Raw genomic sequence first — 12,446 nt, 5'->3', positions numbered from 1 at the left:
GAGGTCTCTCTACCAATGGTTATCAACTTCTCAGGTTCAGCTAGTGGGGGAAATGGTGCTGGATTTTTCTGGGAAGAATTTAGAAATGTTTATAAATGTTCAGCTACATTTTTTGCCATTTAAAAAGAGTCACTTGATCTTCACAACACATCTGAGCCTAGAGCTTGTTCATCATTGCTGAAGGCCCTACTTCATTTGCGATATTGCGGGTCCCACAATATTAGGCTTCCACTGCAATTTTGATTGTAATTAGCTTACTTTGCCCAGTCCACAATTTTGCATACATTTTGAGCTTTGCAACACACACTTGTTTCCCTGTTAGTACAGTAGAATCCCATTTATTCGAGCTGATAGCGGCTGGAGCTCGGGCTCTCAGCCATACACATTAATGTCTGTAATATAGTTGCAGTAAAATGTCTAGTTATTTAAAAAAAAAAATTAGCAGGCATAACATAATACTTGAGTGTTTATATTGTTCCAGCAAATTTATCTTAAACGAATAGGTCTTTTCTAGCTTTTCCAAGTTACCGCAATTAATAAAGGTCCATTGCCGCGGTTTTTCCATGCCTTGCCTGTAACTCAGCCGCAATTATCTGACAATCATTCTGCAATGCAAGTTGGGCCTTATCAATGCTGTGAAATCCTCGGGTTCTGTAAGTGCAAAGTGCTACTATTCCCATGTAGTGGCTGCGAATTTCCAATGGGAAATAAACACCAGTAGATAACTGTCCATCGCGCCTCATCTTCTGTGACATCATTTCTCCCTTGGCCAGGCCGACGACCAAAACCCGACATTGTCGCCAGTAAAGAGCAGCAGATCCAAAGGGACGACCCAGGCACTAGCACTCAGAGCAGCAGTCATCTGGACAACAGCCGCCTCTCCCGTAAGGCCCTGCCTGAGTGGGGAGGGGCGGAATGCCGTGTGCGTTGTGGGGATCCAAGGCCAGGCTGTGTCGGGATCAGTCAGTCCCTGAGTAACATTAAGCTTAGTTTATGGGGGCTTTTTTGTTCATGACGAGTCGAGCACAGAGCATTTGTGTCACCTGCAGAACAACACACTTGCTCCCTTTCCCCATCCCCAAGGAGACCATCAGACATCTACCCTGCTCTTTAACTGAATTTCATGCTGGTGAAGGGTGCAGTATTCCCAGCCAGGGAGACTGCAAGCCACAGAACCATTGCAACATGGCGAAGGGACCATATACATTTCCCACACCCCATGCTGCTCTGGAGGGACCCCTTCCAAGGACAAGCGGGGAGTCCTGGCTTTGTAGCCCGTGAAGTTCTTGGCCTCTCAACTGAACCTGCTAGCAGGGGGATGTTTAGTGTTAACTCTAGGGATGGTTTTGTGCAGGGCCGGGCCTTGGCATTTCGTTGCAGATGGGGAACGTCAGTATGAACCCAGACCAGCTTGTCCTGTTCGTCATGTCCCACCCCATGTTTGACGTGGGTATTGTTTACTGGGGCCATTACCCTTCCTATGAAGTTCTCTCTTAATTGTCTGTTTCCCCTTTGTATTCATTCTTCCTTCTCATTCCCCTTCCTTCACTCCTGTTCTCTTTCCATGTCCTGCATATCTTTTCCTTCCACTATTTTGATGGTTTTCCCTCAAACTTTTTTCCCCATCATGTATAATTTTTCCATGTTTCTCTGTTGTCTCATTTCTCTCTCTCCTCCTCTCTCTCTCTCAGCTGCGGTATCAGTCTCTACCATCTTTCTTATCATTCACTGCCTCTGCATACCCCATCAAACAAACTCTCTTCTCTACCTCGATCCTGCCACATGCAGACACCCTTCTCCCTGACACACAGCCCTTTTCCCTCTCCAGACACACGCGTGTACAAGACCCCTACCCCGTCTGGCCTGCACACATTTGCTTGAGGCTGAGATGGTCCTTCTTCTGGGTGGGAGCCATTGACTGAAAGGTGCTCTTTCCTGACATGAAAGAGGGGAGTCCCCAGGTTGAGCGTGCTCAGAGCCAGCTGGGCCCCTCTCAGCAGGGGTTTTGCTGGAAGTGGTGGAGTGGGACATGAGGAAGTTGCAAAAAGAAGGTAGAAGGAACTCACTGAGTTTTCAGGGAGCAGCAGGGGCAGTAAAGAGGAGTGGGAGGGATTGTGTGGGAGGTACAAGGATGAGGGAGAGCGAGGGGGTCAATCAAACTGGTACCTCTGATCCACCCTAAATTTGCTTTAGAGAAGGAGAGGCAGAGAGAGAGGTGTTTCATGTTCTACCCTGCTCCTCACAGCTCCCGAGGCACCAGACCGCCCTACCATCTCCACAGCATCGGAGACATCTGTCTATGTGACCTGGATCCCCCGCGGGAATGGAGGGTTCCCCATCCAGTCTTTCCGAGTGGAGTACAAGAAACTGAAGAAGTTAGGAGACTGGGTGCTGGCCACCAGCGACATCCCCCCCCTCTCGGCTCTCAGTGGAAATCACAGGCCTGGAGAAAGGTAGGAGATGTGCTCCTCCCCGCTGTCTTTCTGGGGGACGTGACAAATAGTCCTGCTTCTATGTGGTGGTTCCCTTCTATTATGCCATGCTCAATGCTGTGGCGTTTGAGCATCTTCAGTGAGCTGGAGGAGGGGTGGTCTTCTCCCAGCTGTTTCCTGTCAGGGTGGTGGAATTTCACAGCTGTAGCCTGTGGACCATCCAGACAGCCTCCCACGGAGAAAAAGTGGCCTTGGTCTGGGACACAATTGAACTCGGGCCATTAGTTTCTTTGATGTCAAGGGCTGGGAGCCCCTTCTTTGCAACATCTCTCTGTGCCATCCAGTAGGGTGGGGTGGGACTGAGCTAACAGAGAGAGAGACACACACACACACAGCTTTCCTCTTTTAGGTGCCATGCTGGCTATTGGGCTTGCAGGAGGCACCAATCCTCTCTTAATGCCGTTGTTTCCAACCCATTCCTTCCACCTAGGCACTTCCTATAAGTTCCGTGTCCGGGCGCTGAACATACTGGGGGAGAGCGACCCCAGCGCCGCATCTAAGCCGTACGTTGTGTCGGGATACAGTAACCGAGTATACGAGCGCCCCGTCACCGGGCCTTACATAACCTTCACCGATGCCATCAATGAGACCACCATCATGCTGAAATGGATGGTGAGGGAGGGAATCCGTGTCTGCAGGAGGGAGGGATGGGCACTGGTTGAGTGGCTTAGAAGATAGCCACCAGAGATGTTATCAGATCTCACCAGCTATAGCAGGCTAGGCTTCCTCAGTACTTTGGGTGGGGAAACTCCAATCATCTAGGAAGTGCTGCTGGTGATGCATTGGAGTACTCTCCTTCCTCAGTGTCAGTACTGACTCAGTGACCCGCATGGTGCTGCGGGATGTGCTGCTGGACATGCAGTCTTCTGGGGGATGTGATGCTGGGGCTGTGACCTGACCATTTTGCTGAACATAGATTCACGAAAGTGGGGTTGGTAAGCTTGCTGCCCTAGCCTAATTCCTGTTTGATTAATTAGTGACTCCTTAAATTTCCCTGCAGTTTCAATGGGATACACTGTTCATCTTCACTTCCTGTGCTCATCTGTTGGGTGGTGTTTCTGGGTGCTGCTAAACAGCCTCTACAATTTTGGGTGGGATCCTTCAGGCTCATGGGTGCTGTTGAAAGGGCCGTTATTTGTTAATCGATACACATGAATTAACAAGGGCCGAGGATGGCATCCTCCTTTCCTACCTGCACAAATCTAAGGGCTTCCACTAGACCAGGGTGAGCCAGAGATGTTTTACCCGCTTCCCAGCCCGCATCTTCTGGCCACAAATCCCCATGGGGGCTTCATGGCAGAGTTTCCACTGTTGGCTGCTTTTCCTTTAAACACGGAGATGATATCTGAAGGGGGCTGGGGGAGGGCAAGGAAGGTGAGGTCTCACCTGAAATATCTTGGGGGAAGCCAGAAGCAGCTGATGGCTAGTGGCTGTGCTGTCAGCCAGTGGGGTGAGGGGAAGAGGTTAGTCTGTCTGTCTTTCTCTCCAGTATGTGGCATGTGACAACTGGATCATTACACGATGCAGCTTGTACAGGACACCTGAGCCTTAGTAGGGTAAAAACAAAGGTCATCAGATCTCATGCATGGCCAGGCGCATCACTGTTGGGACCAGGGGGGTGGGCCTGCTGTTCATGGCAAATCTGATGGCATCCCAGCTGTTACCCGGGTCCCCACGGAAGGGCAGGAGGTTGGGAAATGATAGTGAGCTCCCTTAGGTCTCCTAAAGAAGCCCCTATCCAAGGGCAGCATGGGGAGAGGGGAACATCCCTGAGGCTCCTCCCTGGGGAGAGGCGGTTTGATCAGCATGGACACCTCTAAACGTTGCCTTCCCCCTCATCTCTGCAGTACATCCCAGCCAGTAACAACAACACCCCCATCCATGGCTTTTACATCTACTACCGCCCCACCGACAGCGACAACGACAGTGACTACAAGAAGGACGTGGTGGAAGGTAAGAGGCGCAGTGCGACTGGCTCCAGCTGCCGCATGCTGGGTGGTTTCTCCATTGAGAACATCTGTTGGAAAGAAGGAGTGGCTGTGGGGGGGCACCTGGCTATGGCGATGCCTAGGGGCCACATTTGCCCAGGCACAGCCCTGCTGAGGCTCTTCCAACATGACAAGGCGAGGTGGCAATGGGAAGCCTGTCTCCGGCACACCTCTTGCCCTTGCTGGGGTGCAGAGACAGGATTAGTGAGTCTGCATTTGCCAGTGGCCTTTGGGCAAAGGCAGTGAGGCTTGGCCTGAGTGCCGGGGCAGGGAGCTAAAGGAGCCATGTGTTCGTTCCCCCACCCCTCAGGGGACCGGTACTGGCACTCCATCAGCCACCTGCAGCCAGAGACCTCCTACGACATCAAGATGCAGTGCTTCAACGAGGGCGGCGAGAGCGAGTTCAGCAATGTGATGATCTGTGAAACCAAAGGTATCCGGCTCCTCTGGGCGGGTCGGCAGCCACCCCTTTCTCCTTTCCAAACGCAGGGGAGTGATTCGGGGCCTGGCCCAGAGGAGCCAACAGTCTGGATTAGAGATGAGGGAGGTGAGGAAAGGCAGTGTTTGCAGTGATGCCGTCGCACTGGTATTAGGTCTGTGCACAGCTTGGTGGGGTACAGCCCCATTGGGCTGGGCTCTGTACACACATGCTGGGAAGAGACAGTCCCCACCCCTAGTCTGGGTTAAAGATGAGATGTAAGAGGTGAATGAAACAAACAAGCAGGGGTGTTGGGGGGCTAGGAAGCGGTCAGGAGAATAACAGCACGGCTTCTGGTCAGAGCAAACTAACTCGCTTGGAATGGGCCCTGTGGAGGATGCCTGCAGCTTTCAGGACGATTTTCACTGAGGGGAGGGTAGAGGCTCAAGAGAGCAGAGTAGCGAGAGGGGCAGTATGCACAGAAACCCTTTTGAGAAAGCTGATCAGTCAGGCAGCCAGGCTGGTGTCAATGGTGGGGCTGGCACACGGTGAGAGGAAATCTGGCCAAACAGAGGAGTTGTGTAGGGTGTGCAACGTGAGGACAAGCGGGTTGCACCCGGGTGCAGTGGAGAAGGCAGGGCTAATGGAGACAGTCCAAGAGGTGACTCTTGTGTACAGTGTCTGAGGAAACAATTTAGTGGGCTCGTTTTGGAGGGGATGGGGAAGGGCAATGTGGGTGCCAGGGAGGAGGCTGCAGTGATGAAGCCAGGAGATGATCAAGGCCTGGAAGAGATTTTGCTGTCAGGTTAGAGGAAAGGGGCTGGCCTTTTGAACGGTTGGTGTGCAGAAAATGGCAGGATTTGAACACAACTTGGATGTGAGAGGGGAGGAGCCAAAGATAACGCCCCGATTGTGGAGCCGAGTGCAGGGAGGCTGGTGATGTTGTGAGTGACACAGAACATGGGGAGTGGAGAGGGTTCAGGGGGAAAGTCCAGCTTAACTGTTGGCTATGTTAGCTTTGAGTTGCTGGTGAGACATCCAGGAGGAATTGTCAAAAGAGGCAGGATTGGATGGAGGGAAGCAGCTCTGGAGTGGAAAGGTAGATATGTGACTCACCTGCACACTTTGCAGTTGAAGCAGTGTAAGCGGATGATGTTGCTGAGGGAAAGAGTGTAGTGGGAGAAGAGAAGGAGACCAAGGACCAAGCCCCGTAGGACCCCTCTGTAGAGCAGGAGAGTGATAATTATCTCTGCCTCCCTTAAAATTCCCCTGCAGCTCTTACTGGACACAGAAATCCGCTTCGCTTCCTGTCCTGAGCTGCTGGGTAGTGTTTTGGGGTGATAGGAAATGACTGCCCTGTTCTATCCCAGCGGTGGCTACATTTCCATGAAATATGATTATTATAACGATCAGTAAGGAAGGGCTCTACCCACCAAGCCACATGGACCTAGAGAGCCGGTGGTTCTGTGAACCATACACCGTGTATGCAGCCCCCTTTAACTGCCTGTTGTCTTGAGTGACATGTCCGCTTCTAACTCCCTGTCTTCCTGTTGCAGCTCGGAAGTCTCTTGGGCTGCCTGGGCGCCTTCCACCCTCAACAGTGCCCCCACAGCAGCATCCACCGCTCAGTGGTGGGCACAGCGGGCTGGGGACTGGTGCCATGGTGGCCCGCTCCAGTGATCTGCCCTACCTGATTGTAGGGGTAGTGCTGGGCTCTATCGTCCTCATCATTGTGGCCTTCATCCCCTTCTGTCTGTGGAGAGCCTGGTCCAAGCAGAGTAAGTGGCTTCACTCTGAAGAGGGGGGAGGGTGCTTGTTAGGGGCTGGTGTCCCAGTTAGAATAGTTGGGTGGGAAGATCCTGGCTATATTGGGGAGCAAAGTCCCAGTGAAAGCTTATGCAGACAGAGGCCCAAGCTTTCTCCCTTGTCCAGTTTGTCAAGCCAATAAAGAGTCTTGAATTTTGGAAAGGAAGAAAGAAGGGACCTTTTCCCCTCTCCTATCTCCATCAGGCAGAGTCCCCCCTTCAGTGGGGGCGTTGGATCATTGTTCCACCTGGCAGGCATGTTAGCATGTGGTACAGCCCAGTTTGCCCGTAGGATCCTTGCAAACAACCAGTGGTGTTTCGTCTTCTCTCTAAGCTGCCTCCTTCTTCTCCCTCTTCAGAACAGACCATAGACCTGGGCTTCTCTGGAACGGGGCTGCTGGTGTCCTCCTGCCAGTACACCATGGTGCCCCTGCGAGGGGTCCCCACTCCTCGAGCCAACGGGCAGCCCTATGCCAACGGGCAGCCCTATGCCAATGGTGTGCTGAACGGCGGCTGCCCCTCAGGTGGGACAGGCTACCCAAGCACAAAGTCCCGAGACTACAGTCCGGATGAAGTTCACCAGGTACCTTCTCCCCCTTTGTTAACAACCAGCATGTTGGGGGCTGAATGACGGGGGTGTTTCAGTCAAGCCCGGTCTGACCCATTGGCTACTTGGGTTAGAACTCGCTCTGAGATTTCGGTCTCCAGTCACTCCCTCTCCAGAGCTGGAGTCAGGTGGAGGGAGCAGCTTGCCAGGCACAGTGCCCAGTTAAAGGAGGCAACATGGGCAGGTTGGGAAGGGAAGTCCAGTTCTAGTTAACTTTGGATGGAAACACTAGGCCCCTGTGCCCATGGATCCTGAGTCATGGGCAGAAGGGGTATAGGGAAGATCTTCTTAGCTCCAGTGATTAGACAGAGGGGCCCCTTGAGAGGCTGGCTGGAGAAGTTAGCAAGAGATCCTGACTTCCTATCAATAAGAGCTCCTGGTTCAAACCTTGGCAGGGCATGCTGGGATTGTACAGGGGCTAAGACATAGGAGAACCCAGCCCACCAGTTCTCTTACGGAAATGTCGTTATCATCTGATGGTTCCATGGCCAGTGTGAAATGAGTTTGTTGGTGCTCAGTCCAGTTCGCAGCAACAATTCTGCCCTCTCCTGTGGGGAGGCATGTTCATCACTGGCTGCCTCCACTGCGCTGGTTCTGGAGTCCAGAACCTCTTAAATCTTGCTTGGATTCTTGCTCTTCTAAAATGCTTTTTTTCCTCTTTCTCCTTTCAACCACAGGATGAGACCAACACCTTACTGCAGGGGAGGGTGCTGCAAAATGGGACTGTCCAAGAACACTATCCAACCTCCCGGTAAGCTCAGGGTCATGGGACTCTGATGAGGGTTGTGCAGAGAGGATACGCAGACATGGAACTTAGCAATGGAAAAGAGCTAGTTAGGTCAACTTCTCTGACATGCAGGATCATTGCTACAGCCTATTCTCCAGTCTAGTTTTAAAGTCCCACCCTTCTCCCCCAACCCTTCCCTTGGGAGACTAGTCCACACCCTAAAACATCTCACTGCCTAGGATTTTTTCCAGGCTACATTTTTTCTCTCTCTGAATTCTATCTCATCCCTCCTAGAATGTCAGGGTGGAGTTGGCTGGGCCTCATTTTAGAGATGGCCAAGATCCATTTCTCCCCCTTTTTTGTGTCCCGAATGGGGATGGAGACTCAGACAGGTTAACAGGATTAATGCTCACATCCACCGTGTTGATGAAATCCCTCAAAAGATGCCTTCGGTCCAGTTCTAGGCTTGCTGTAGCAATGCGGTTCACTGCTCAGATTTCAGATCATGGTTTCTATCATCCGTGACACTCCCTGTTCCTGCCATCTCCTCTCTATACCCTTGTTGACCAGGCGGTGACCAGAGCAGCTTTGAAGACTCCAGGTTTTACATTAAAGCTAGAGCTGGTTGAGAATGACTTTCTGATGGAAAATTCCATGTCTGCAAAAATCAAAAATTTCCCCGTTTCTGGAAAATGTCAATTTTGCATTAGAATTATTTTTTGTCTCAATTTGTGATTAAATATTTTTCAAAACTTTGAATTTTTTTGTGGGAGGGAAATTCAGTTTTTCCATCCAGCTCTAATTAAACCCATCCCCCCCACAAACACGCCCTGAAGTAGAAGGACAGGCTGCACTTAACGTATCTGAAACCAGCCGTGGAGCCTGCCAGCCCTTGAGCTCACTCTGTTTTGTGTTGTGTCTTTAGCCAGATGTTGGTTTATCAGATAAGGGTTTGTATCTATGCCTAGTCTTCCTGATGTTCCATCAGCATCTCCATTCCCGCTCCCCAACACACACACACATTTTCCCCCCATTTGGGAGTACTCACTTTGTTATTGCATGAAGCTGATATTGTATTGGAACGCAGCACCATGGAAGGTGATATCCAATACAGGTCCATTGTTCACCCAAAGGGAATCCTCTCGTAGCTCCTTCAGTTGGTTGGAATACAACAATCACCATGTCCCTCTAGCAGACTTCTGGGAAGGAGTATTTAGAGATGGGTACAGACAGTACCAACCTTATCTGTCTTTCTATCAGGCTCTCTGATGCTAGACCAGAAGACAGTTCCTTCCTCTATAGCCTCCCAGATGACTCCACCAACCAGCTGCTCCAGCCACATGATGACTGCTGTCATCTTCAGGAACAACTTGTTGGCCTACATCACCCAGTGACAGGATGCAAGATGGGAGGCCCCAGCCTGGAAGCCCTGCGAGATCTCACGTTCCACAGAGGTCAGTGAACATGAGAGCTCAGTGCTTGCTGCTGCTATACGTGTTTAGGTTGATCTTGAAAGGAAAGTATCAGTCTGGGAAGACTTTTCCAAGGCTCTTGGAGGGCAGGGCTGAAGGCAAGCTGTCATTTTTAATGTTCAGCACTGTTGTGCTAGAGCAGTATTTGAATATCACAAAGGGCATAAGAACGGCCATAGTGAGTCAAGTCAGTGGTCCATCTAGCTCAGTACCATGCCTTATGACAATGGCCAATGCCAGGTGCTTCGGAGGGAAGGAACAGAACAGGGCAATTATCGAGTCATCCATCCTGTCATCCACTCCCAGCTTCTGGCAGCCAGAAGCTTAGGGACACCCACTGATGGACATAACCTTCACAAACTTATCTAATTCTTTTTTTAACCCATTTATGGTTTTGGCCTTCTCAATATCCCCTGGCAACAAGTTCCACAGGTTGACTGTGCATTGTGTGAAGAAGTACCCCCTTTTGTTTGTTTTTCTTAACTTGATGCCTATTATTTTCATTGGGTGACCCAATTTTGTGAGATCCCTTTGCAACTCTTTGCAAGTCTACTTTGGACGTAACTATCTTGAATAATTTTGTATCATCTGCAAATTTTGCCACCTCACTGGTTACCCCTTTTTCCAGATAATTTATGAATATGTTGAACAGCACTAGTCCCAGTACAGACTCCTGGGAGGCATCACTATTTACCGCTCACCATTCTAAAAACTGACCATTTATTCCTACCCTTTGTTTCCTATCTTTTAACTGGTCCATGAGAGGACCTTTCCTCTTATCCCATGGCAACTTACTTTGCTTAAAAGCCTTTCGTGAGGGACCCTGTCAAAGACTTCCTGAAAATCTAAGTACACTGTAACAACTGGATCACCCTCGTCCACATGTTTGTTGACCCTCTCAGAGAATTCTAGTAGATTGGTGAGGCAAATTGGTGAGTCATGTTGACTCTTTCCCCAACAAATTGTGTTCATCTATGTGTCTGATAACTCTGTTCTTTACTATAGTTTCAACCAATTTGCCTAGTACTGAAGTTAGGATTACTGGCCTGTAATTTCCAGGATCACACAGCAATGTGAGGGGGCCAGAATAGCAGGTGGAAACCACAAAACTGGCCCAGTATATTGGAGGATGGGGCATTTATTTGGCTGAAGAGTGGTTCCTAGCACCCTCTGATTCTCATTGCTCTGAGGCCTTACACCCAGGGAACTAACTGGTCTGCACCATGGCAGGTACCTAACCTGGCTGGAGATGTACCTGAGACATGTACTCAGCCGCTGCAGTACCTTAACCCTTCCAGTGCTTGCGCTTTCCAGGCTGTCAGTGAAACAAGTGCATGGGAAGCCACACTTACTTTCACAGTTCATGAAAGGTTAGAATGATCCATTCCGCAGGGGCCTGATCCACCAAAACAATTCTTCCTGGTGGGGGAAAACAGGTCAGTCAGTGTCCTAGGACACTGTTACTTTGGTACCTGCTGCCATGTCTCTGTAGGACACAGCTACCCGCATAGCAGCCATGTTGAGAACCAAGCACCACATCACTTTCTCTTTGCCAACAGGATCCGTTGTTAGAAGGTGGTTTGGAGGTAGCAGTTCTACCTGGCACGTTCATGCACTAGTCAAAGCTTTGTTTCCTTTGGTTATAATTGGTTCTTGTTCCCCTCCCTTCTCAGGTACCCCTTGCTGCCTTGGCCTGGTGCCAGTTGAAGAAGTAGAGAGGCTAGATTGCTGCCAGCTCAGAGGAGAACGGTGTCCCCAGAACCCAGCCATCACCTGTTTGGGGCAGGACCCAACGAGGCATCTGAGCAGCAGCCCTCCACGGCACATGCCCTTTGAGACTCCTCCTCCTACCAGTTAGGGACAAAGCTGCCTTTGCAAAAGACTATTATTCTAAAGAGAGAGAGAGAGAGACTGGGTATTTATTTTTGTATAACATCCCTATTTATATATTTATGCACTTGTAAATAGATGTACATGTGCCTTTTATAATGCTATTGAGACAGAGGGGGGCCTGTGCAAGGTGACAGGAGGAGACAAGAAACTGGGGCATCTGCCAGTGATGGCATCAGGCTGTTTATCAGAACACAGCCCGGGAATGACAGCCTTCTGCTCGGCACAAGCACAAGAGACATCGTAGGACATTGGGCCAAGCACAGCTGCGAAGAGGAGACTGGTCTAAAATATTTGTTTGCAGCAGGGACCACATGAAAGATGAGAGTGTGGAAAGGAGGGTCCCTTTTCCTCTCCCAGCTAGAAGGGATCTCCTGGCGACATGCCCCTCAGCATGGATTGAAATCATGTACAATACATATTGGCATTAACAACCCTTCACATACATACACGCCGTCTGTAGTAGCGTATCTGCAAAGACAAACCCCTGCTTGAACAGCTAAAATAAAGGCTTTTGTCTTCTCTGTGGTCTGCTGTACGCTGAATACTCCTATGCTGAGCCCAGTCTCCTTCCCTGGCAGGAGCAGGGGTGGGGGGATGTTTTCCATGAGTTACTGCTTTACACAGGGCCCCCAGCTGGTTCCTCTAACTCCAGGAGTCAACAGACGAGGTGAGGCCCAGTCCGGCTCCAGGTGAAGTCCAGACAGAATGCCCATGGGGGTACAAAGTCAGACCTTTGAACTAGCTGGCGAGGGGCCAGAAAAGAAGAAAAAGAAACATTTTTTCTGTGCAGACTCTCCTGGTTTTCTTTTTCATTTCCCTTATTCCAAAAGCCTTTAGCAACTGTAGGTAAAGGTGCCCCTTCGAATGGTAGCTGAAGGTGCTTATAGGCCACAAGCAGACAGTACAAGAAACACTAGCTGTATTATGATGGGTGCAACTGCATTGCATCTGCTCAGTTGGGATCTCTGCTGTTCTTCATTTCCGCTCGCTGGCTCCAACTGCTTTACGTTATTTAGGACTGAATCTTCCCTGGATGCAGGAAGC

General features: G+C 50.4%; 1 protein-coding gene across 1 annotated transcript in view; it reads left to right on the top strand.

The window, feature by feature from the left end:
* BOC (BOC cell adhesion associated, oncogene regulated) overlaps nt 1-11,927 on the top strand; it is an 82,550-nt gene extending 70,623 nt beyond the window's left edge. Inside the window, 11 exon segments of the mRNA XM_034789358.1 lie at nt 774-884; nt 2,246-2,409; nt 2,411-2,453; nt 2,923-3,104; nt 4,340-4,445; nt 4,791-4,913; nt 6,455-6,676; nt 7,063-7,286; nt 7,988-8,061; nt 9,298-9,491; nt 11,183-11,927. Of these exon segments, the coding sequence (XP_034645249.1) occupies nt 774-884; nt 2,246-2,409; nt 2,411-2,453; nt 2,923-3,104; nt 4,340-4,445; nt 4,791-4,913; nt 6,455-6,676; nt 7,063-7,286; nt 7,988-8,061; nt 9,298-9,491; nt 11,183-11,367 (1,628 nt within the window). The 3' untranslated portion in view covers nt 11,368-11,927.
* The last annotated feature ends 519 nt before the right edge of the window (nt 11,928-12,446 follow it).

This window comes from Trachemys scripta, chromosome 1 (assembly GCF_013100865.1).
Source record: "Trachemys scripta elegans isolate TJP31775 chromosome 1, CAS_Tse_1.0, whole genome shotgun sequence".
NCBI lineage: Eukaryota > Metazoa > Chordata > Testudines > Emydidae > Trachemys > Trachemys scripta.
Note: the sequence above shows the minus strand (reverse complement) of the source record. Positions and strands in the feature narration are given on the sequence as shown.